Source organism: Ochotona princeps, chromosome 10, assembly GCF_030435755.1.
Source record: "Ochotona princeps isolate mOchPri1 chromosome 10, mOchPri1.hap1, whole genome shotgun sequence".
NCBI classification, from domain to species: domain Eukaryota; kingdom Metazoa; phylum Chordata; class Mammalia; order Lagomorpha; family Ochotonidae; genus Ochotona; species Ochotona princeps.
Window position 1 is genome coordinate 52,805,522 of NC_080841.1, and position 25,908 is coordinate 52,831,429.

General features: G+C 40.1%; 1 protein-coding gene across 8 annotated transcripts in view; it reads left to right on the forward strand.

Annotated features, from left to right (window-relative positions):
- Positions 1 to 25,908, forward strand: part of CDC42BPA (CDC42 binding protein kinase alpha) — a 264,117-nt gene that overhangs the window by 14,894 nt on the left and 223,315 nt on the right. For all 8 annotated transcript variants that reach the window (XM_058669445.1, XM_036495219.2, XM_058669446.1 and 5 more), the window contains one exon: positions 24,993 to 25,084. In XM_058669445.1, the coding sequence (XP_058525428.1) occupies positions 24,993 to 25,084 (92 nt within the window). Of the gene's footprint in view, positions 1 to 24,992; positions 25,085 to 25,908 lie in introns of those variants that run through there.

The window sequence follows — 25,908 nt, forward strand, 5'->3', positions numbered from 1 at the left end:
TCACATATGTCATATAGGGTCATCTCCTGTCTACCACAAATATATTCCAGTGTTAATGACATCAGGAGGAGGTGTGGTTAGAAGGCATTCTGTTTAAGGTCAATTCAATAGGTATTTATTCACAACAAACATGTGTACAATGGAGGATAGGAATAGAAAGTATGAATAATTTGTGGTGTCTACCCTCAAAAGGAGGGTGTTACTTTAAGAAGGAGAATGAGGAGTGGCAGGAAGTCAGTTATGGAGATAACGTTTGGTCTGACCTCTAAAAAGATAGAATTTTTGTGAAATAGAGCTAGAAAGAGGATATTTTGGATGGCAGGGGACCATGGAATGTAGCTTAGGGGCAGGAAAGGTCAAAGGTATGTTATTGGAGAGGGCTACTTGGGGACGTGAGGTGTAATGGAACCTAAGGTTAGAATGGTATATTTGGGGCAATTTGAGAAAACTTACCACACAATTTGAAAACCAAAGAGTATATATTTGCTTTTAAAACAAGGTGACTTGGAAGTTGCTGTTTTTCTTTTCTTCTTTTTTTTTTTTTTTAATTATTTTTACTTTTCATTTGAAAGGCAGAGAGAGAGAGAGAGAGAGAGAGATCCCATCTGGTGATTTACTCCCCAAGTGGCTACAGTGGCTGGAGCTGGGCTGATCCAAAGGCAGGAGCCAGGAGCTTGTTTTGGGTCTCCCATATTTTGGGCCCTGCTCTGCTGCCTTCTCAGGCCTTTAGCAGGGAGATGGGTCGGAAGTGGAGCCTCTGGGAGTTGAACTGACACCTATATGGGATGCTGGTGCTTCAGATGAAGGCTTAGCGAGCTATGCCATGGCACTGGTTCTGGAAATGACTGTCTAACAAAGTGACCTTGGAACTCACCATGATAAAATGTTCATTTCAGCATATATTACATACCTTCTACATGGATAGGTATCAGTTTCTGGAGACCCAAGAATGAACGAAATAGGCAGGTTTTTTTTGCTGTTTCGGAGCTTTTATCATAATTTGGGGAGGACTCAAAGTAAATATGTAAATAAATGGAAACATTTTAGGTGCTTGAGTAAATAGAACATAAAAGAAGTCATGATCAGGAATATTTTAGGTGATTATTTGTATTATTTGGTCATGGCAGTCCTCTATGAGGTGATATCTGGGCTAATCTGTAAAAACACATGCTTAGTTGTCTCACATCTTGGTAAGAGTTTTTCTGGCTAAAGGGAACAGTAAGTACAGTGTAAACAGGAAAGAAGACAGTGTGGCTTGACCAGAATGAGGGAAAGCAAAGTGGTAGATTAGGAAGTTCCACCTGAAATGGAATTTATATTATTGTAAGGAAAGCCACTGTACAGTTTTGATATTGAGTATTCCGAATTTATGTTGTAGAGGGTTGACTGTGGCTGCCATGTTGATAAATTCAGGCCAGTTAAAACTTTTGTAGCAGTCCAAGTGAGGTTTGGTGTTCCTTGAACTTAGTGATGGGGTGATGGAATTTTGTGATATGTGTTGTAGAACCCAACTGACTGAAAATTGGTTATATGTGCTGAAGGAAGGCATGCAGCAAGGACGGAGACCTCATTTCTGGCTGAGCAATCAGATGACTAATGACAATACTGAGGATTTACTGCATGCCAGGCACTGCTGAAGCAATTTAAGTGAATTATCTTATTTACTCATTACAGCCTTTTTAAAGAGAGAGCATGATCCTTTTATAGGAGAAGAAACTGAGGCACAGGTCTTTGGTCTGCTACGTAACAAGATAATTATTCAGAATATTTAATCTGATTTTAGAGTGCATATTCTTCATTAATTTTAAGGGTTTGATCGATACAGTCATAGAAAGGGAGAAGTAAAGAGAGAAAGGGGGAGAAAGGAGAGAGAACTAGAAGTAGGAAAAGGACAGAGAGGGAGACAAGCAAGAAAGATCTATCTTTTGCTGGTTCACCTCAAATGGCTGTAACAGCCAGGGCATAGTCAGGCCAAAGTCAGGAGCCAGGAACTCCATCTGGCACTGCACCACAATGCTGGCAGCTTTATATAACAAAATAAGTATTTATAGAAAAATAGTTATTTACAAATACATTTCTGGATTATGACTAGTTTATAAGCTGTGAATTGCTTGAACTTTAGTTTTTTTAAGAATAGTAAAATACACAAGTCAATGTATTTTTTTAAGAAATGAAAACATAAGATATTTTAATTAAAAATATTAATATATACTATTAGATACACTAGATCACATCTTTATGATATTTTCTATGTTAAGAAAACATTAATTCGTGTAATTTTATTTTGCAGAAAAGTTAGTATATGATTTTTTTTGCTGTTTAGTTGAAACAACCTGTAAAGCATTTTGAAGGTATTTTTACTTGTAGAATAGTTTAAACACCCATAATCTTCCTATACAGTTCTCTTATCATTTACTTTTTTTAAAATAAAAGTTTATTTTTATTGGAAATGCAGATTTACAGAAAGACAGAGTGAAAAATCTTCGATCTTTTGGTTGGTTCACTCCCCATATGCCTGCAATGGCCAGAGTTGAGCTGATGTGAAGCCGAGAGCTTCTTCTGGATCTCCCACGTGGGTTCAGAGTCCCAAAACTTTGAACCATCCTCCACTGTTTTCCCATTCCATAAATATGGAGCTGGAAGGAAAGAAGCAGCCTGGACATGAACTGATATCCATATGGGATGCCAGCATTGCGAGGTGGAGGATTAGCCAGTTGAGCTATTGTGCTGGCCCCAAGGGACATTTACTTCAAAACTTTTTGTTGCAGAGAGAGTGGTAAATAAAGTAAGGCAATATTTATGGAACAAATATTTGGTGTAGCAGCTAAGTTACTGCTTGGGACACTTAATCCCACATCAGAGTGGCTGGGGTTTAAGCCCCTAATCTGCTTCTGATTCCAGCTTCCTGCTAATGCCCACGATAGGTGATAGCAAGCTCTGGTCATTGAGGCTGCTTGGGGAGTGACTCATCGGATGGAGGATCTTCCTCTCTGTCTCTCCTCCTCTCTGTATATTTTACTTTCCAATAAAAAATAATAACAAGTGTGGTAAGATATCTATATAACATAAATGCAGCGTTTTAATTATTTTAAAGTAGATGGTTCAGCAACATTAAGTTCGTTCATACTGTTGGTAATCATCCTTACCATCTACCTATAGGGACATGAATCGGTGCCTCTATGGCATGCCGGTTCTGCAGGTGGATAATTAAGCCTGTTTTGCTTCTGCACTGGCCCCCTGTTGATATTTTTTTCCCACTAAAAAACAGTTCTTTATTTCTTCTTCTTTTTTTTTTTTGAATTTCATTTTATGACACAGTTTCATAGGCTCGGGGATTCCCCCAATCCCTCCCTAAGCCCTCTCCTCATATTGAATTTCTCCATATTTTTACAGTAGTACAGTTCATAACCAATCACGAGTCCTTCATTGTGGGCATGGACCATGCAGAAAGTCCGGCATCTTATTGTCCAGAAAAATTCAACAGTTTCATTGGGAGACCATCCTTGGTCTGTAAGTAGAGCTGGCAGAATATCATTCCCACCAATGAAAAGCCACTACACAACTTCAACAATAGGAAAAAACATGGAAATTTACAGCATCTTAATCTTTTTTTTAAAAAGACTGTAAGGCAGAGTAGGAGAGAAAGAGAGAAAGAGACAGAGACACCAAGACCTTTTACTCAATGGTTCACTTCCCAAATGCAACTGCTGGGGCTTGGCCAGCCCAAAAACTCCATTTGCGTCTCCTGAGTGGATAGCCGGAGTCCAAACATTGGACTGTCTGCTGCTGCTTTCCCAGGGAGCTGTGTAGTAAGCAGAGCAGCCAGAACTCAGATAGGTGCTGTGATACGGCGTGACAACACTTCGTTTCCAAGCCATGGAAACCGCTGTCACAGTTCTGGTCTCACTTCTTGGTCATTTGACAAGTTGAATTTTTAAAGAATTTTCCTAGTTTATTAGCATACATTTTTCACAATAATTTTCCTTCTAATTGATTACTGAGAGATAGCATTAAGATTAGCTATTTGGGTGGAGATTTGTCAGGTTTTCTATCAGTAATATGTTTTCTGCTGGGTGTTAATCTCTCACCCCTCCTTTTTTTTTCTCTTAATGGCTCTTTTCAAACGTCAGTCTTGTGAAGGAACACTTTTTGTGTGTGTCATTTTGACTTTTTCTATTTCCTTTTTTTTTTTTTGCAAGAGTTAGAAAGGGAGAGAGACAGACAGACAGATGGAAGGAGATCTTAAATCTGTTGGTTTACTTTCCAATTGTTTGCATGGCAAGGATGGGTCCAGGCTAAAGCTAGGAGCCAGAAGCTTCATCTACATCTCCCACGTGGGTGCAGGGACCAAGGATCTAGGCCATGATCTGCTGCTTTCCCAAGCACATTAGCAGGGCATTGGATTGAAAGCAGAACAGCTGGAACTCAAACTGGGCCCATGTGGAATGCTTATGTCACAGACAGCAGCTTAAGTAGCTATGCCGGAGTGCCAGCCCCAGTAGTTGTTTTTTGTTTGGTTAATATCTGCTCAATCTTTTAATATTTTTCTATTGTTTTCTTTCATTTGCCTTTATTGCTTTTTCCATCAATTAAAGTTGTACACTATGTAGTTATTTTTGGGAATTATCCTTTTTTTCTTAAAATAGTTATTTTTACTGAAAAAAATTAGATAGAAAGGGAGAGAGAAAGATCTTCCGCCTGTTGGCTCACTAACTAAATGGTTGCAGTCACCGGTGCTGGGGCTGGTCCAAAGCTTGGAGTCAGGAGCTTCTTCCTGATTTCTCATGTGGATGCAGGGACCCAGGCAGTTGCACATGTATGCTCTCAAAGTAAAGCTGTTCACTATTGGATACTGCTCCTGAAGATCCTCTCTGTGACTGAGAGTCTTTTCTTTTTTAAATGTTTTCCATCTGCTTGAAAGGTAGAATGAGTAAGAGCAAATGAGATAAAGATATTGAGAGTCCCTTCCATCTAATGAATCATTTCCAAAATGCCTGCAATAGCCAGGGCTGGCCAAGCTGATGCCTGGAGTTCACATCTGAATCTTCAGCATGGATGTTAGGTGTGCAAGCCCTGGAGACATCATCTGCTGCTTCACAGGACCCATTGGCAGGGAGCAGGATGAGGAGCACAACAGTCAGCAACACAGCCAGCGTTTTAAATGTAGGATGTCACAATACCTACTCTTTGTTTTTTCTTTTTTTTTTTTTAAAGATTTATTCATTTTATTACAGCCAGATATACACAGAGGAGGAGAGACAGAGAGGAAGATCTTCCATCCGATGATTCACTCCCCAAGTGAGCCGCAACGGGCCGATGCGCGCCGATCAGAACCCCGGAACCTGGAACCTCTTCCGGGTCTCCCACGTGGGTGCAGTGTCCCAATGCATTGGGTCGTCCTCAACTGCTTTCCCAGGCCACAAGCAGGGAGCTGGATGGGAAGTGGAGCTGCTGGGATTAGAACCGGCGCCCATATGGGATCCCGGGGCAGGCGTTCAAGGCGAGGACTTTAGCTGCTAGACCACGCCGCCGGGCCCCTGTTTTTTCTTTTTTAACTGGGAGAAAGAGAGAGCTTACAATAGCTTAGGTCAAGCATCAGTTTTTGGATTGTAATTCTTTCCAGGGTGGTAGGAGAGGGGAAACTTTTAGTAGAGAAATGGGCACTGTGAGGGTTCCTCTGCATGACTCTCTGTTTTTTTCCCTACCCCACGTATGTTTTTAAATTTTGTCAGCCATTTTGGAAGATGAACATTATAGAATTATTATAAATCTAAATTTTCTTATTTTTGTAGTCTTAATGCTTTTCCTCACAATGCAGGGTCAGAGAGGGGAGGATCTTTGGCTTCTTACTTTACATATATATATATGAGCATTTGAAAACTGAAAGCAGGCAAACCTCAAGCCCCTCTTCCTTCCAAATGAGAATCTTCCAGTGGATAAGCAGTTCCAAAAGATTTGGATCATTTATGTAATTTTTCTTGTTTGGTCCCTTCTATTTCTGTAGCTGTTTTCTTGTTTAAAAATTCCTGGGAGTGAGTGGGTATTTGCCCTAGCAGCTGAAATTCCTGTATTCCATAATTTGGATTTTTGCCTTTGGCTCCTGGTTCCTGTTTCATGCTAGTGCAGGCCCTGGAAAGCAGCAGGTGGTGGCAAAAGTTTGAGTCTGTGCCACTCATGTGGGAGACCTGAATGGAATTTCCAGCTTCAACATGCTCTGGTTCTGGCTGTTGTGAGCATTTTGTGAATGAAACATCAGATGGGAACTCTGTCTACCTCTTGAGTAACCAAATAATCATCGTCATCCTCATCATCATAAGAAACTGATGAAGTACAGTCAGTACTCCTGACGTGTCATGGAAGTTCAGGACCACGGACAGATGCCAATGTGCCTCTGGTTACAGTCTCCCTAAACAGCTTTAGCAGGCTAAGACAGTCTTGCAAAGTTTCCTTTGGTTATCGTTCTTGTTATTATTTGTACTCTTCTCTGTTTTTTTTAAATCAGTGATTTTACAACCACTTTGAAGTTTTACCTCATCAGCTTATGAAATAGTTATCTTACTGGTAGTGTAAGTAGCTTAGTCTCCATAAAGAAACACAAGTAGATGGAATAAATGACTTAGCTGTGGTTCAGCTGTTTAGGGTTAATTAAGTTTTGAGTTCAGATCTTTGATTCTAAAGCCTGATCAATGAATTACTTGATATATTTGATTTAGGACTTTAAAATGTGTTTGAAAATAAGTTTGATTTTTAAAATTACTTACACATTTACCCCATTTTTATTATAGTGTTCCTTTTTTTTTTTTAAAGATTTATTCATTTTTATTACAGCCAGATATACACAGAGGAGGAGAAACAGAGAGAAAGATCTTCCGTCCGATGTTTCACTCCCCAAGTGAGCCGCAACGGGCCGATGCGCGCCGATCAGAACCCCAGAACCTGGAACCTCTTCCGGGTCTCCCACGCGGGTGCAGTGTCCCGAATGCATTGGGCCATCCTCAACTTCTTTCCCAGGCCACAAGCAGGGAGCTGGATGGGAAGTGGAGCTGCTGGGATTAGAACCGGCGCCCATATGGGATCCCGGGGCGGGCGTTCAAGGCGAGGACTTTAGCTGCTAGGCCACGCCGCCGGGCCCTAGTGTTCCTTTTTTTAATTATACTGTAAGAGCTCCTTGAATTTTAAAGGTATCAGTTATCTGGCCATCACAAGCTAGAGGTATTTTCTCTGTAATTTATTTTAAATTGAGGATATCTTTAAAAACATTACAAAATACATTAAAAAAATTAAAAAGTAGCTATCATTAAATTTTAACTTCTATTTAGTGAAATCTTTTTTTCCTTTAGTTTTGGTTTTGTTTTGATTGCAAAATTCCTTCCTCATCCCAATAACATAATATCTTACTCTCATATGCTCATTGTGTATATATAAAATGGTTATAAGCTAATTAATTTGTAAGAATATTTCAAAATGTACCTGTGAAAATAAAATTAAAAGCTTGTTTTAAGGAGTGTCGTGGCTCATCAGGCTAATCCTCTGCTGACGGCACCAGCATCCCATATGGGCAGTTCAAGTCCTGGCTGCTAAACTTCCAATTCAACTCCCTGCTTATGGCCTAGGAAGGCACTGGAGAATGGCCCAAGTTCTAGGACCCCTGCACCCGTGTGGGGGACCCAGAAAAAGTCCCTGTCTGCTGGCTTAAGGTTGGCTCTGCTCCGACCATTGTGGTTATTTTGGAGCGAAGCAGCAGATTGAAGATCTTTATCTTCCTCTTTGGCCACCTCCTCCTCTTCTGTCTGTAATTTTGCTTTTCAAATAAAAAAGCAGGTAAATCTTTAAAAAGCTTATTTTTGTGTACCAATTTGAATTCTGTATAGTTTTTTGTTGTCTGTCTTCTTCCTTCCTCCCATCCCTCCCTTCCTTGCTCTTTCTCTCTCCTTCCCTCATCCCGCACGCTCCTCCCTCCATCCCCTTCTCTCTTTCCTTCTTTCCTTCCATTTTTTTTGTTTTTAAAGATTTATTTATTTTTATTGCAAAGTCGGATAAACAGAGGAGGAGAGAGAGAGAGGAAGATCTTCCGTCAGATGATTCACTCCCCAAGTGAGCCGCAACGCCTGGTGCTGTGCCAATCTGAAGCCAGGAACCAGGAACCTCTTCCAGGTCTCCCACGCGGGTGCAGTGTCCCAAAGCTTTGGGCCGTCCTTGACTGCTTTCCCAGGCCACAAGCAGGGAGCTGGATGGGAAGTGGAGCAGCCAGGGAATTAGAACCGGCGCCCATATGGGATCCGGGGCGTTCAAGGTGAGGACTTCTGCCATTAGGCCACACCGCCGGACCCCCTTCCATTTATTTAAATGGCAGAGTTACAAAAGGAGAGGCAGAAAGAGGAGATCCTCTCTCTGCTGGTTCATTCCCCGCATGACCACAGTGACCAGAGTCGGGCAGTCCAAAGCTAGGAGCTGGGAGCTTCTTCCAAGTTTCTCATGTGGGTGCAGGGGCTCGCAAGCATATTGGTAGGGAGCTGGATTAGAAGTGAAGCAGCTGGGACTAGAATCAACATCCATATAATAATGGTGCTGCAGGTAGCAACTTTACCAGATAGGTCACAATGTTGGACCTGTAAAATGTATTTTTCTGTGAACTTGAGACCTACTTCTTCTGTATTTGAGATGATAATTTTAGGACACATTTTAATGACTCTTAAGGCAAGGCAGTTCATGTTTCTTTGTAACTTTTTTTGGACCTTCTCTTACATTTATTTCTTTAATTTTCTTTCTTTTTTTTATTTCTTTCTTACAGATGACCTTGAAACTGTTTTTTCTTTCCTCCTCCTGAATCTAATTATGTAGAAGTTAAGATAAACTGGGCCATTATATGGCACAGTGGAGATAGGTTGTTGCTTACACCATTGGCATCTCATATTGGAATCGTTACTTCAGTCTTGGTTTGTCCATTTTTTATCCAGCTTCCTGCGAATGTGCCTGGGAAAGTAGCCAAGGATGAACTAAGTTGTTTATGCCTTGCCACCTGTTGGGGAGACTTAGTTCTGGGCTCCTGGTTTTGGCTTGGACAGTACTGGCTGTCACAGCCATTTGAGGAGTGAAGTAGCAGATGTGAGCATTTTTGCTTTTGCGCGTGCGTGCTCTCTCTCTCTCTCTCTCTCTCTCTCTCTTCCTCTCACTATGCTTTTCTCTCTCAGTTGCTCTGCATTTCAAAGAAATAAATACTAAAAGTAAAAACATAAGCTAGTAGCCAGCTTATTTTCAGTTTTGTAATATTTTAAACGTAAAATAGTTTTAAAATATCACTTCTGTAATAGTGGTCTTAGTAGCTGAGTAAGTAAATTTCTATGATATCTGTATTTTTGTTTTTGTGACATTTATTTCACATGAAATTATTACATAAAATTTCCTTTGAATGTATTTTTGGTTTATACAGCCTTATAGTGAGAGGGGAAGATTAACTAGATAACTGTCCGGAATATTTCCCATTTGTAGTACAGTGAATAGTGCTGGATAGGTAGCTGTCTAATAAATGGTTAAATGCAGAATTATAGTGCTGGATAGGTAGCTGTCTAATAAAGGGTTAAATGCAGAATTAAATGACTAGTAAAGAATGTTCTTTTTTTTTTTTTTTAAAGATTTATTTATTTTATTACAAAGTCAGATATACAGAGAGGAGGAGAGACAGAGAGGAAGATCTTCCATCCGATGTTTCACTCCCCAAGTGAGCCGCAACGGGCCGATGCGCGCCGATCAGAACCCTGGAACCTGGAACCTCTTCCGGGTCTCCCACACGGGTGCAGTGTCCCAATGCATTGGGCCATCCTCAGCTTCTTTCCCAGGCCACAAGCAGGGAGCTGGATGGAAGTGGAGCTGCCGGGATTAGAACCGGCGCCCATATGGGATCCCGGGGCGGGCGTTCAAGGCGAGGACTTTAGCTGCTAGGCCACGCCGCCGGGCCCAGTAAAGAATGTTCTTGATGAACTTTACTAGGTTGTTAGTTGAGGAATTAGTCTGTAATAGTTACCAAATTTCTGTTTAGTTTACGTTGTATGGACCTACCACAAATTGAAAGTCAGAAACCCAGATAATCTGTTGACTTAGGGTCTCCTGTTATCATTTTACAAGTAAATCTAGGAAGAGATGAATAATTACTGTGAGTTCATATTAGACTTGAATTTAGGTCTAACCTAAATTCTGACCTCAACTTAGGTATTTTTAGCCTTATTAGTCTCTGATTTTTTTGATAGAAGTGAAGAAAAAAGAAATGGTTCCTTTTTGAAGTTAGATCTGATTCTGTAGTTAATTATTTGGCATGGATTGTTGTGAAATGTGCTTATGTGTGTATTTGGAAATGTATATAGCCTTTTCTTAAATAAGATACTGTCCTACAGATTGTTCTGATTGCCTTTTTCACTTAAAAGTAGGATTTAAAGATTAATTTATTTTTTGGAAAGGCAGATCAGATTTACAGAAAGGAGAAGAGACAGAAAGATCTTCCCTCTGCTGGTTCACTCTTCAGATAGCCACAGTGGCTGGAGCTGAGCTGATCCAAAGTCAGGAGCCAGGAGCTTCTTCCAGTCTTGCCGTGTGGGTACAGGGTCCCAAGACTTTGGGCTGTCCTCCACTGCTTTCCCAGGCCATAAGCACAGAGCTGGATATGAAGTTGAGAAGCTGGGACATGAACTGGTGCCCATATGGGATCACAGCACATTCAAGATGCGTATTTAGCCACTGAGCTACTGTGCCACACTCTGAATATCTATTTTTAATAGTAGTGATTTTCACAGTGAATTGTAGGAACTGTTTTATAGATGAATTTTTGTTGTGTAAGAATTTGTTGCAAAATGTTTTTCTAGTGTTTTGTTCACATTATCTTTTACCCAGTTTTATTTTTTTTTAAATTTTTAAAAAATTTTTGTTTTTTTCATTTGATAGTAAGACACAGTGTTTTCTTTTGCTGATTCACTCCTCAAATAACTTGCATTAATGGGGTTGGTTAGGTTGAAGATAAAAGCTGAATTCTCAATCCAGGTATCCTATATAGATACCTGACCCTTCACCATCTGCCTTCCAGGGTATGTGTGCATAGAAAGCTGGAAGCTGGAATTAAACTGGAATTTGAACCTAGACAGACTATAAGGATGTGACTTTCCTACCTGGTCACTTAACTGCTGGACTAGATGGCCATCTTATGCCTCAAGTTTTTGCGTGATTAAATTTTTTTTTATATTATTAATCTGGTTATAAAGGTACATTGCTAAGTAAGCCATTTCCATCTCACTATGCTTTATTTTCTTGTATGAATAATAGATTTTTAGAAGCATTTTGTTTAATGATGGCATTAGTTTTTGAGTTGTGTGAATTGCAGATCCAAAATTTTCCCCTAAAACATTCCATAGTTTTTCCACTAATTTAAAATACCATTTTAACACTAAAATTTAATATTTTGGGGTACCTGTTTTTGAACTTACAGGTTTAACTGGTTGTTTTAGAATATCAGGTTGTGACATATGGGATAAATCTGGTTTATGCCCAGTTTTTATAAATGAAGATTTGTTGGAACATAGCTCCACCTATTTGTTTATGTAGTGTTTTTGTTGTTTTCATGATAAGAAGACTGAGTTATAGTGGTGACACAGAGACTAGACAGTTCATATAGCCCCAAATATTTAATGAGACCTTTATAGAAAGTGTTTGACAATTCCTGTATTAGTGTTTTCTTTTCTGATTCTGTATTTTACTTACTACAACTTAATAGATACCTGACAGGAATAAACAAATACCCTTTGTTTTTAAAAATGGTTGTTTTGAGGCAAGGTGTTGTCATGAAATAGCTTGAGCTGTTACTTCCAACACCCGCATCCCATAATGGAGTGCTTGGGATTGCATCCTGCCTCCACTTCTGCTTCAACTTTCTGCTAATGCACCAGGGAGGCAGCAGATGATGTATTTGGTGTATTTGGATTTGTGTCACCTAAGATGGAAACCCAGGTGGAATTCTTGGCTCCTGATTTCTGTCTGTTCCAACCCTGGATGTTGTGGGCATTTGGGAGTGAACAAGCAGATGGAAGATGTCTCACTTTCTCTGTCTGTTTCTTTATCACTGTCAGTCTTTCAAATAAATATATGTATTGAAGCCTTTTTTTTGCAAAAATATTAAGAAATGGCAGAGTTAAATCATTATTATGTAGGTAATGAACCTAGCAGACATCATAGAGTGTCATTGAAGAGCTGCAGAATGTACTTTCTTCTCATAAGCACATAGAACATACTTTAGGTTGGATCATACAGTAGGCCACACATTAAAAAAAAGTCTTACGTAGTTTCTCTGACCAGTGGAACAAAACTAGGAATGAGCAACAAAATAAAGCTTTAGAAATTGTGCAAATATATAGCAATTAACAGTACTCCTCAATGACAAGTTGATCAACAAAGAAGTTAAAAGTCCACATGCAGCGCACAGGTGTTATAGCCTTGCTTGGTCGGGTCTGTCTCTATCCCAGCCAAAACTCTCCAGTGGGAGTAGCTGACTGGTGAGGGGACCAGCCCTTTAATCCCCCCGCCAGCTCTGCCCCTTCCTTCCTGGATCTCACGTGTGCTGGATGGGTGCTGCATTCACATCCAGTACAGGCAGCCACGCCCTGGCATTCCATAATGTGTACTGGTTTTGTCGCAACCAAACCCGGCCCATCCCACACTCTGTTCTGGCGATCGGATTTGCCAGTGGTTGACATGAACTGATTCAGCCTGGTCTGCTCCTGACCCATGCCGAATGTATGCCAGTGGGAAACTTTCCATGGCCTATTCTGGGCTGTTTCCTATCATGCTTCTTGCGCTTACCTGCAGGGACTGTGTCCTGCCAGAGGAGTTGCCCAGGCTCCTCCATCAGAACCCCTCCCAATGCCAGATTTTGCGCTTGCCAGGGGGTTCTTGAGCCAACCCTACTCAGTTCACCTCCTGTCCTAGCAGGAACAGTGGTTTTTCCTGGCTGGCTTTCACCCCATTCTGGTTCTTGATGTTGGATGTTTCAGCCCAGCCATGGCTCGTCCATACCCACATACAGCTCACACATGGCTCAGAAGAGGAGTGAGACCCAGCCTAGTCAGTCCCACATCTACCCTGGTTCTCCATAACGCCAGATGGTGTTGGGATCTGAACCGGCCTGGTGCATCCAATCCCAGCCCACACTAGTGCCTAGGGTGACTACAACTGTTTCCTAGATAGAACGCAGCCCCCATTCCAGCACATACACTCCTTGGTGGGAGCCTCATCCCAGTTGTGGTGTCCCCTTACCTCCCAGATTGGGCCTGTTCCTAGCCGTAAATCACACACCTGCACGTGGTTGTTCTGAGGAGCATTAGCTGCAAGCCTCAAGTTCATTTGGGATTCCCTCATTGCCAGCATTCTGTTTCCTCCATTTTGATTGAAGGGATCCCCAAAGAGACTTTGAGGTGTTCAGAGATCAGGTTACTAGCAAGCACAGTGCTTCATGCGCTGCATGTGGACTAGATCAGGGCTGCAGCATCAGCTGGCAGAAGCTGGCACTGGGGACTAATTCTGTCGAGTCAAATCTCAGGACCACCTAAAGAGTGCATAAACCGGGACAGAGAGACCTGGGAGGGAAAAGTGGGTTCCCCCTTCTTGGGTCACTATTCCCGTGGGAGGGCATGAAAACTAGGATAGGGGCTGGGATGGCTAGATAGAGAGGCACTCAACAACATCTGTGAGGGCTGGATGGTTGAGTTGGTTAGATAGAACTAAGCTTTAATACCCATTGACAAGTACCAGAGCCAAATGGGATGGGGGACAGACTGGTCTTCTGCTACACATACTGGCAAACCAGGGTAGGGGGCGGGCTTGGAGGGGGTTATTGTGGGTCGCCCCTACTAGGCTGCAGCTCCCACTGGTTGATGTAAGGGCCGAACCAGACTGGACTGCAACACCCATTGGTTCCAGTGCAACTCGGGACTGAAAACAGAACCAACCCAGCAATTGCAACCACCAGCTGATCGGGGTGATGGACTGTGCCGGGCCCTGTGCTTGCTAGAACATGCAAGAAACTAGTCTGGGAATACCTCAAAGTATCTTTGGAGATCTCCCCAATCGAACTGCTGGACTCAGAACTCTAACCAAGAAAAGACAGAAGACAGAATAGGACAATCATTCATCTCAGCTATATGTTGGCAGCGAAATATGGGGCAAACGGAGACTTTATGATGGACCATATCAATTGGTGGACCACCTCATCGAGCGAAACTGGCAGCGATTCATAACTGCAGAACTATTAACACCACTCGAGCACATATCTCAGAGCATGCCCCACATCCGGGACTTAGGGTGGGCGGGAAACCGGGTGGGGCTTCTCCCTCAATATCCCCCTTTACCTCAGATACGTGATGGAAACAATATGGACATAATAGCATTACCCACTTTCCTATCCCCCTAAACCTTTTTTTTTTCCTTCTTTTTCCTTTAACTGTAATTAACTATGTAAAGATTGTCAACAACAATACAATAAAAAGAAAAAAAAATTAAAAAAAAAAAAAGAAGTTAAAAGATAAAATTTCTGAAAGAAGTGAAAATAGAAACACAAGATATCATTGCCATACCCATGGGATACAGCAATAAGAGTACTATGAAGAAAGCTTATAGTAAGAAATGTTATATCATATAATGGAAGGATTTCAAATAAATAACTCAGTTGTATGACTCAAGGATTGGGAACATGAAGAAGAAACTAAAAAATGGACAGAAATAGCAATAGAAATAAATGAGTTAAAGAATATAAAAATCAAAATATTTTGTTTTTTAAGAGAGAAACAAAATGGACAAATCTCAAATGGGTTACTATAATAAAATGAGATGATTTTACAGATGAGCAACTCTAGACCAACACATCAGAAAATAAAGCATAGGGATCCCAGTTCATATACTGGTTATTACACTTCACGTCCAGCTCCATGGTTGTGGGCTGGGAAAGCAGTAGAGGATAACTCAAAGCCCTGGGACCCTGCTCCCATGTGGGAGGCCCGGAAACAACTTCTAGCTCCTGTTGTGGCCATTTGGGGAGTAAACCAGCAGTTGGAAGGTCTTTCTAGCTCTCCTCCTCTCTGTAAAATCTGATCTGCTTTTCCAATAAAAATAAACAAATCTTTAAAATAACTCAATAGCTTGTCTATACACAGATAAAAAAATTGAGGAGAAAGAATCAAGATAGCATTCACATTCACAGCATCTTCAAACAGCAACAACCCCAACAAATGCTGAATATAAATCACCAAGGAGACTATAGATCTCTGTAACAAAATTTATGAAATATAAATGAAAGAAATTGAGAAAAGATACCCAGTATTCATACTGACATGTTCATTAGAAACAGTAGTGATAAAATGTTGATATTACAGTGATCTACAGGTTCAGCATCTCACCCCAGTGGGATGGTTTTTATCAAAAAGACAGTTACAGAGTTGGTGTAGTTGAAATGGAAACTCTCCCACATTACTAATTATAATATGAGTTAATATGTTAAACATAGAGATCCATTGGGAATGTAAAATTACAGTAATCCAGCAGTTAATAACAGTTCTTTAGTAATTAGCAGTTCATTATTATTGGGTAGATATACAAAGAAACTTACATTACTGTATCAAAGAGATACCTACTATACTGCATTTATTGCAGCACTGTTCACAACAGTCAAGAAAAAGAATCAGACAAGGTACCCATTGACGGATGAGTGAGTAAAGAATATACACACAGTGGAATGTTATTCTTCTATGGAAAGAATGAAATGCTGTCATTTGCAATAACGTGGATGGAAATGGAAGATGTCACGTTAAAGTGAAATAAGGGTGGTAGGCAAATGTATATTTTCACTTGTGTATAAGATAACAAATTATCACATAAGCAGAGGCTGTGAAGGCTATAGGATAGGCATATAGGTAGAGGTTGAATAGTGGGTACTGACATACAATTAGTTAAGAGAAAGAAATTCTCTTGTTTCAAAGCACAGTTGAGTGACTGTCATTAGAGAATGAAGAGAGTAAGGAAAAATGGTCACTGGGTATAAATCTTACCTGCTGGTTTACTCTCCACATGGCCTCTGTGACTGGAGCTGGCTGATCTGAAGCCAGGAGCTTCTTGATTTCCCATGTGGGTGCAGGGTCCCAAGGACTTGGGCCATTCTCTGCTGCTTTCCCAGGTCACAAATGAGCAGCTTGGACATAAACTGGCACCCATATGGGTTGGTGGCACCACAGGTAGAGGCGTAGTCTACTTGTTACATCACTAATGTCAAGATAATACATTTCTAAAGTGGGAGTAGGCATGTGATTATTGACTATTTGTGTATCTTATTTAGAGAAAATGTTTATTCAGTACTTTGTGCCCATTTAAAAATTTTTTGTTATTGTTGAATTACAGGATTTGTTTCTATATCCTGGCTTTAGCCCCCTAGTAAGATAAATGCTATCAATACAGTTTCCATTCCATAGGTTGTCTTCTCTTTCTTGTTTGCTTTAATCTATAAAAATTTTAATTTAATGAAATCTGTTTTTTTTCTTTTATTGCCTGTGACTTTTGTGTCATATCCAAAAAATTATTCCCACATCCAATGTGATAAGGATTTTTCCCTACATTTTTTCTAAGAATTTTACAGTTTTACCATTTAGGTTTAGGTCTTTGATCCATTTCAAACTAATTTTTCTGTGTGATGTAAGGATGTAAGTTAATTCTTTTAGTGTAGATATCTTGTTGTCCAAGCACCGTTTGCTGATTATCCTTTGCCCTTGGCATGCAGTTAAGATGCATTTTGGGTTTCCTGCATACTGTATCAAAATTCTGGGATTTGAGTCCTCCCTCTGCTTCTGATTCAGACTTGCTGCCTTGTGTGCATCATGGGAGAAGACAGGTAATGGCTCAGGTTGTTGGTTTCCCATCACTCATTTGAGAAGCCAGGGTTGAAATCTGTGTTTCTGGTTTAGCCCATCCAGCCACAGCATTTTGGGCATTTGAGAGACAGAGTGAAAGCTGTGTTTCTTTGTATTTCTGTCTCTCAAATGAATAAGCAAATTAAGACTTAAAATAATTAAGGGCCAGCAAACCTTCCTAAAACATTAAAATACCTTACAAGCAGGTCTTTAGCCCAGAGGCTAAGATGTGTTCTACATGAGTGTGGCTTGGTTCTGTTCCCTGCTTAGGGTTCTGACTCCTGCTTCCTGTCAGTGCAGACCTTGGGAGACAGTGATTATGGTTAAGTAACTGGAACCCTGTCACTCAGGTGAGAGATCTGAAATTGCTGCCATCCAGAAATCTGGGATTTATTAATGAGGAAGCATGGAGAAGTGGCTAGGAAGGGAACTGGCTTATTTTCCACATACCACAATCCTCAGACTGAACCCTTTGCACCACAATAGCTGCCTGCATGGATTTTTTTTGGCATTCTTATTGAAATGTTAATCACAGATGTAAGGATGTATTTCTGAATTCTGCTCCATTGATCTTTTTGTCTATATTTATGCTACCATCATGTTGTTTTGATTACTGTAACTTTGTAGTTTATTTTGTAATTAGGATGATGAAACCTCCAACTTTTTGCTCTTATTTTTAAGATTGTTTTAGCCCTTTATAAAAGTCTGTTTAAAAGATGACCGCTTCAATTTCTGTTAATGACATTGCAATTTTATTGGGGATTGTGAAGTCTTCTAGTCCAGAATTTGAGTTGTTTTTTAAATTATTTATGCCTTGTGTGATATTTTGAGATTTTCAGTGTTCAAGTCTGTCTTCTTGGTTAAATTTATTCCCGAATATTTTGCTCGTTTTGGATGATACTGCAAATGGGATAGGAATACATTTTTTTCTCATCATTTGAAGTGTATGGAAATAAATGGCAAGTTTGAATTTAGGTATTCCTGGTTCTAATCCTTAATATGACTCTGTTTCTTTTGATTTGTTAATGGTAGAAAATATGTTTTTACCATTTAGGATTTTTGTATTGAAATCTTGCTTTAACATTTTTTTTTAAGATTTTTAAATTTTTATTACAAAGTCAGATATACAGAGAGGAGGAGAGACAGAGAGGAAGATCTTCCATCCGATGTTTCACTCCCCAAGTGAGCCACAACGGGCCGATGCGCGCCGATCCGAAGCCGGGAACCAGGAACCTCTTCCAGGCCTCCCGCGCGGGTGCAGGGTCCCAAATCCTTGGGCCGTCCTCAACTGCTTTCCCAGGCCACAAGCAGGGAGCTGGATGGAAAGTGGAGCTGCCGGGATTAGAACCGGCGCCCATATGGGATCCCGGGGCGTTCAAGGTGAGGACTTTAGCTGCTAGGCCACGCCGCCGGGCCCATAACATTTTTTATTTTCAAAATTATAGTTCATATATATAAATGGCAGGAATGAATTTTTAATTTTTTTGTAATTTATTTTGATAATCTTTACATAGTTGATTAGGGCACAAAGAGTCAAGGGCTATAGGAAAATGGGTAAGACTATTGTTTCCACATTATTTATTTATTTATTTATTTATTTATTTATTTATTTATTTATTTTTCTGTATCTGGGATAAAGAGGGGAGATAAAGGGAGAAGCCCCACCCAGCTTTCCACCCATCCCAGGTGCCCAGTGTGGGGCATGCTCTGATTGTCCTGCTCAAGTGGTTTTGATAATTCAGCAGTTCTGAATTGCTGCTAATCTCACCATTTCAAGTATGATGAAGTTGCTGCAGAATCCACTGGTTGACATAATCCTCCTTAGAGTCTCCATTTGCCCAGATTTTCACTGCCAACACTTGGCTGAGGTAGTAAGTGGTACCAGGTGTCCTCTGCAGGTGCTGATGTACTGCCATATCCTCCATGTATACCTGGGTATGCTGTCTACTGCTCCATCTGAGCCTCTGAGGTTGCTCAGCTTTGACACATGGACTCCATGGTCAGACCATGGAACCTGCAGTTCTCTTAATGATTGGGGTTCTGAGTCCGGCAGTTCGATTGGGGAGACCCCCAAAGAAACTTCATCTGAAGTGATCGCAGACCAGATTCTTGCGTGTTCTTGCCAGTACAGGGTCCGGCACAGTTTGTTGCCCCAATCAGGCAGGAATAAATTTTAATGAGCTCCTGTATAGTTTTGTGTATTCACCTGTTTTAACATTTATGCTGATATGGCTACACACACATTTGTACTGACTCATAGAAGAGTAAATAGTATGGGCCCAGCATGATGGCTCAGTTGACTATCCTTCCCTTGCAAGTACTGGGATCCCACATGGGTGGCGATTTGTGTCCCTGTTGCTCCACTTTCCATCCAGCTTCCTGGTTATGGCCTGTGAAAGCAGTGGATGATGGTCCAAAGCCTTGGGACCCTGCACCCACATGGAAAGCCTGGAAGAAACTCCTGGCTTTGGATTGATTTAGCTGCAGCTGTTTGGAGTCATTGGGGGAGTGACCCAGTGATGAAAGATCTTTCTGTCTCTCCTTTGTAAATCTGCTCTTACAATAAAATTAAATAAATCTTTTAAAAAGTAATAAATATTAATACCCTTTAAATATTTCTGTATATACTTAAAGGTGTTCTCTTAAGTATATTCATATTACAATTGTCAATTCAGAAACTTTAACTTTGGTACATTTAGTATTGAAATTTCACCAATGTCTACCATCACTTTACAGTGATTTTTATCTTTTTACTAGAAAGAATTCAGACTGTGATTATCATTGCATTTAGATGTTTGTTTAGTCTGTTTTAATTAGAAGCAGTTCTTTAGGCTTTATTTTTCATGTCAGTGATGTATCTTGAAGCATGTCATCCCGTGACCTGTTTATACACTCTTCTCAATTCAAATTTTTCTGATTCTTTCCTCATTATTATGTGCAAGTTATTCAACTTTGGCAAGCATGTGGTTATAAGTTATGTTGTGTTTATTCTCAGCATATCATACAAGGAGGCATATAATGTCCATTATTGTGATAGTCTGCTGATCATATTAGCTGCTTCTCTCAGTAACCTTTTGGTGAAGAAGGAACAATGGAAAGTGAACATTTGGCTGCCATGTGTTCGTTGTTGTTGAAGGGTACTTGTGTGTTCTTGCTTTTGATGTTTTGTGGTATGGGTGTGTGTGTGTATACACATATAGATAGATAGATATGTGATTGTCTTTGGAGTTAGAAACTCTTCAGGATTAATTGTGTGTTTGTGTAGAATTTTAAATTACTGACTCAGCTTAGTTTTTTTTTTTTTTGCCAGTTGATATTTCCAATTTTTAAGCAATTGATTACTCTTTTGAGGAATTTGTTTGCTTATAACTTTGAAATCTAGTGACATGTGTTGCTAATTGTATTTTCTTACAAGGTGGTCAAACAGTGGCATTTGCAGTTCTATTCAGTTTCTAAGTCTCAATATTGTTTTTTTTTATTTATACACCTTCTGCAGTCAGCTTAATAGTCCATTTTAAGAGAATGAAAAAAAGATATCCATGGAAATTGTAGTTATTAGCAGTCTTAACACTTATGTATGGGAATTCTGTTGTTCACATTCCTGCTGATTCTTGGTTTCAGATTTTTAAATTTTGACCTGTTTTGCTGATAAATAACAGTCTGGTTCTGTTAATTCGTATTTATCTGAGTTCTTGTAATGTAAACATGAGATTCTTTTTTTTTTTTTCTGTTGCAAACAGATAAGTTTATTTGCGAAGGGACCAGGTGAGCAGGGAAGGGAGAGGAAGGGGAAAGCACCTCTGAAAAGCCGGGAGGTGGGGTGCCTCTCGAAAGGGGAGGGAGAGAGAGACACCAAACATTTGAGGAAGGGTCTTGGGATTTTAAACCTTCCTTGACCCCTTCTTGTTGGGCGGGGAAACTACAGGTAAGAGGTTCCCATTGGTGGTCTCTTAATTAATTAGAAAATGGGTGGGCAATGCTGGTACCGCCCACCTGAAGGTGTGGCCAAGACCTCGGCAGGCCTCGATGGTCTCAGACCCCCCTCTTGAAATCCCACATCCTACTTCTGGCTACTTGCTGCTGAAATTGGATAAGGGGCAACGATGTCTTCTGGCTACTTCCTGCTGAGATTGGGTATCGTTTGGCTAAGGGGCCCCTAGAGGTGTGGGATCCAGAGAAATGGTCCGGGTCATCCAAGTTGCCATGGTAGAAGTTGGTCTGGTTGTCATCCAAGTTTGCATGTTAAAGGCCACCTGGAGTCTGAAGACCCCATCTGCGAGTCAAATATGTCCCAATTTTTAAGGATACAACCAAGAGGAGTCCGGGAGTTCTCTCGTGAATTTTGAGATCCTATCTTATGAAGTCTTCTCTCGGTTGAGTTGGGCCACGTGGCTCCCGTCTAAGTCTCTTTTTTCACGCCCCACGTTGGATGCCAGGGAAAATATGTTACCAGAAATGCCTGGTGGGTTCTTTCCTCAGCTTAGTATAGAAATAAAAAGCGGGAATCTGTTGCAAACAGATAAGTTTATTTGTGAAGGGACCAGGTGAGCAGGGAAGGGAGAGGAAGGGGAAAGTGCCTCCGAAAAGCCGGGAGGTGGGGTGCCTCTCGAAAGGGGAGGGAGAGAGACACTGAGATTCTTTTTCTTAGCAATGTACAGTTTTTGTATATTTATTGCATAATTTGTTGTAGCCTGTTTTATTCATCTCTGTATGTCCATTATCTTGTAAAACGCTTCTCATGCAGTGGATTTAAGGAATTTAATTGAATAAATTATTAGTAAACTGATCTTTCTGAATCAGTTTGTGATGTAACAAGCTGATACTTTCTTCTGGTGAGAGGGGAACAGATAGAATCACACTGAGCGAAAATGCACTAATCTGCTGGTTGCTGTCTAGGTACTGACATCTGCAGAGGATGGGCTGGGTCCAACTGGGAGCCAAAATCTGAATCCAGGTCTTACACTTGTATAGCAGAAAGCCATCCATTCTCTGTGTCTTCATTTGCAGGACGCTGGAGTCCTCAGCTGAAGTTGGATGTTGAACTTAGGGACTTGGATGTGGGATGCTGGTGCCCCAGTTCACATCTTAACCACTGAACTTATCCACACCACCAACTCATTTTTGAATGCCTGAAAATAGAAGAGTTTTGCAGTGTTGAAGTGATGGAATTTTTGTTCCAGCAGGTTTCAGGAAGTGAAGAATAGATAGGCGTAGTATTTTAATTAATATTTGCACCATAGGTATCCATAAAACGTGTATGTCTAACAGTTTAATTCTAATTGTGTGACTGCAATGTGACTACATGTAAATATGGTATTATTCAACACTGGCATTTTTTTCTAAGTTTGTTAACAGATCACTTTAATGATTATGTATTCACCTGAATTGTGTTTATCTTTTCTTTCCTGTTTGCAACAGTGTTTTAGAGGGTTGAAATATTTAACTTTTTGGCCTTTTAGATAAGTAGGGTGTTTCTCAGAAGGGAAGGTTCCATTACATTACAAATATTTGTAGTTGTCTGTGGTGAAATCGTTTTCATCTTTAGTATCAATAAGAAGACAGATATAATATGCATTATTTGGGTGGAAGGTTATTTGAAAACCTTGAAAGAGGGAAGGAAAAATGAAGTAGAAGCTATACTTGAAGAAGGGCTTACTGTTAGGTTGTAGGCTTTTACTTACTTATTTTTTAAATATTTATTTTATTTTTATAATAAAGTCAGATACCAAGAGAGGAGGAGAGACAGAGAGGAAGATCTTCCATCCAATGATTCACTCTGCAAGTGACCACAACAGCTGGTACTGTGCCGGTCTAAAGTCAGGATCCAGGAACTTCTTCCGGGTCTCCCATGTGGGTGCAGGATCCCAAGGCTTTGGGCCATCCTCAACTGCTTCCCCAGGCCACAAGCGGGGAGTTGGATGGGAAGTGGGGCTGCTGGGATTAGAACTGGCACCTATATGGAATCCTGGTGCTTTCAAGGCGAGAACTTTAGCTACTAGGGCACAATGCCGGGCCCAGTAGGCTTTTATTTTCCAGATCTATCTGGGTACTGGAGTAGCACTAGTCTCCCATTGGCTTCATGTTATTTCAGACATTCTGTATGTACTCTTTCCCCCCCTCCCCTCTAATTTTCATTTATTTAAGAGGCAGAGAGAAAGTGAGCAAGTACTCTGATCTGTTGCTTCATTCCTCAAATCCTTCCAGGGGCCTCAACTTGCCAGGGCAGAAGTTCACTCTGATCTCACATCTGGAGAGCAGTTACTTGAGCTATCAACTGCTTTCCAGAGTTTGCACTAGCAAAGGAAACTGCAGTTGGAACCAACTGTAGGTATGGAACCTCGCCACGCCTATGTGAGACAAGTCTTAACTGCTAGAAAAACAAAGTTTTCATGCTCTGCTAGTAAAGAAATGGGGAAAATTAAGGACACTAGACTCTGTTCATGGTGCTATTCCTTGTAGTTCTGCCACATCCCACTTACATCTTTGTAAGTAATCCAATTAGTAAATAAATTTTCCTGTAATTGTAATAATTGATTTCCTGTTGGGTCTCTGGTACATAGTGACCAGAGCCTCATAACTTAGTCCATTTTGTCGAAAACCAGGATACGCTAGTCTTTTGGTCAAAATGTTTGTTTCCTGGCTGCCATGTATATTTCTTTCTTACAGAATGAAATCTTTCATTCCTTTATTCAAACTTGATCTGTATTTTTGGTCTTTCTTTCTCAGTTGTATGAATTCTAAATAGAGCTTCAATTTAAATTTCCTTTCCTTACAGTCTAAAGTACTAATACAGAAATCCCAGGAGACTGGGTTAATCAATATGGAAAAACTCTTGCTTTCTAAGCTGATTAGGCTTTAAATGCCATCAGAGCTAGTTAGGCCTTCAGACCCAAAGAAGCGGTCATGCTGTGTGTTTTACTCCCCTGATGCTGAAACTCTTTTCTTTGATTTTTTTTTTTGTTTGTTTACACTCTGGAGCCATACAAAAAAGAAGAGAGTAGTACCAATATAAAATGATCTTTTAATCATGTCATCTCCTTTTTTATGTGAGGATGAAGGGGAGCATTAAAAACAGGAAACAGGTCTGAACTTCTTTTAGAGGCAGCTTATATTTAATTTGATCATTTAAACTTGTTATTTTATTTTCTACTAGTTACAGGGTTACATCTCAGATCCTTGAATGACATTCAAGGCTTTGTCTTCTGGGTTCTTTTTCTTTGTTTGCTTTTGCATTTCTTCTTTCAGCTCTGTAACATTAATGGATTATGTACTTTTATCACCCAAAATTGATTTCCTTGCTTCTATTCATTTGCTTGTATTTCATGCTCTGCTGGAAAGTCTGCAAGTGTCAAATCCAGGCAAAGAAACAAAATCCTATTTAGTCTTCAAGGTTTTAATTCATCAGTTAATTTATCTTGTGAAACTGTAGTGGTCCCATAATTAGAATTCTGTTTTCACTGATTCTAAAGTACTTTATCTGTTAGGAACTTTATTGTGGTTTGCTTTTTGGTTGTGGGTGTGTGTTCTGTGTGCACAGGCACACTTGCTCTTCTGAGGACAGCATTTCAAAACAGAAGATATAGTAATTATTTTAAAAAATCTGATCTTTGCTTGTGTACTGTAGATTCTTACTAAAAGCATGCTAAAAGACTCAAGCAAATGAGTACAAGCAGTGTTAATTCACTTGGTAAAATTTACTCAAGATCTCTGTTGTGATGAAATCTGTTTATTGGAACTGTATTAAATATGTATCTAGTATTAATATAATACACAGACTGTTTAAATTGTAAATAGACTGGTCATTTTTACATTCCTGCTTCTTTGTATTATTTCACATTTTTGGGGGGTTTAAAAATAAGTTTTTCATAAAAATGTAATGTATAAGAAGTTAATGAAATAGATTACATTGTTAGGAAAATTAAAACTATGCTCATATAAATATGAACTTTTAAAATACTTTCACTAAATTCTTAGTCATTACTTGAATTTTATTGTGTAAGAAACGCTATTTATATATAATTTGCATCAAATTTATTTAAGAGAATAACTGATATTCTTTTGTTTCAGCTAAACCATTTACTTCTAAAGTCAAACAAATGCGATTACATAGAGAAGACTTTGAAATATTAAAGGTGATTGGTCGAGGAGCTTTTGGTGAGGTAAGAGATTATTTTATATAAAGTCTGCTGTTTTGGAAGGTATTTTTGCTGTTGTGAAAGAATTTAACTGAAATATTTACTTGATCTTGCAATTGATATGGTTGATCAGGAAATAGGAATATATTGCTTTGGAATGAAATATTTCTGCCTGGTATTTTTTCTAAGATGCCACATGATTTCACATATGCTTCTTATTTCCAAGTGTATGTTTTTGGATTTTTTTTATTACATTAATTCTGTTTGTCTTTCTGTGTTTCAGTACCACATTATCTTAAATTACTATAGTTTATAAGAGGCTTTTATGTCTAGAAGTAATTGTGTTCTGCTCTCCTCAGTCGTGGACCCACTCCCCTTCTCCCATTGTATTTTCTTTTTTTTTTTTTAAAGATTTATTCATTTTATCACAGCCAGATATACACAGAGAGGAGAGACAGAGAGGAAGATCTTCCGTCCGATGATTCACTCCCCAAGTGAGCCGCAACGGGCCGATGCGCGCCGATCCGAACCCGGGAACCTGGAACCTCTTCCGGGTCTCCCACGCGGGTGCAGTGTCCCAATGCATTGGGCCGTCCTCGACTGCTTTCCCAGGCCACAAGCAGGGAGCTGGATGGGAAGTGGAGCTGCCGGGATTAGAACCGGCGCCCATATGGGATCCCAGGGCTTTCAAGGCGAGGACTTTAGCTGCTAGGCCACGCCGCTGGGCCCTCCCATTGTATTTTCATGGTATTTTATTTTAGTGGAGGTATGGAGAAAGAGGGGAAAAGAATGACGTGTGCCAGCATACAAATAGAAAGTTCATATTACCAATCTCTTCTCAAATGCCC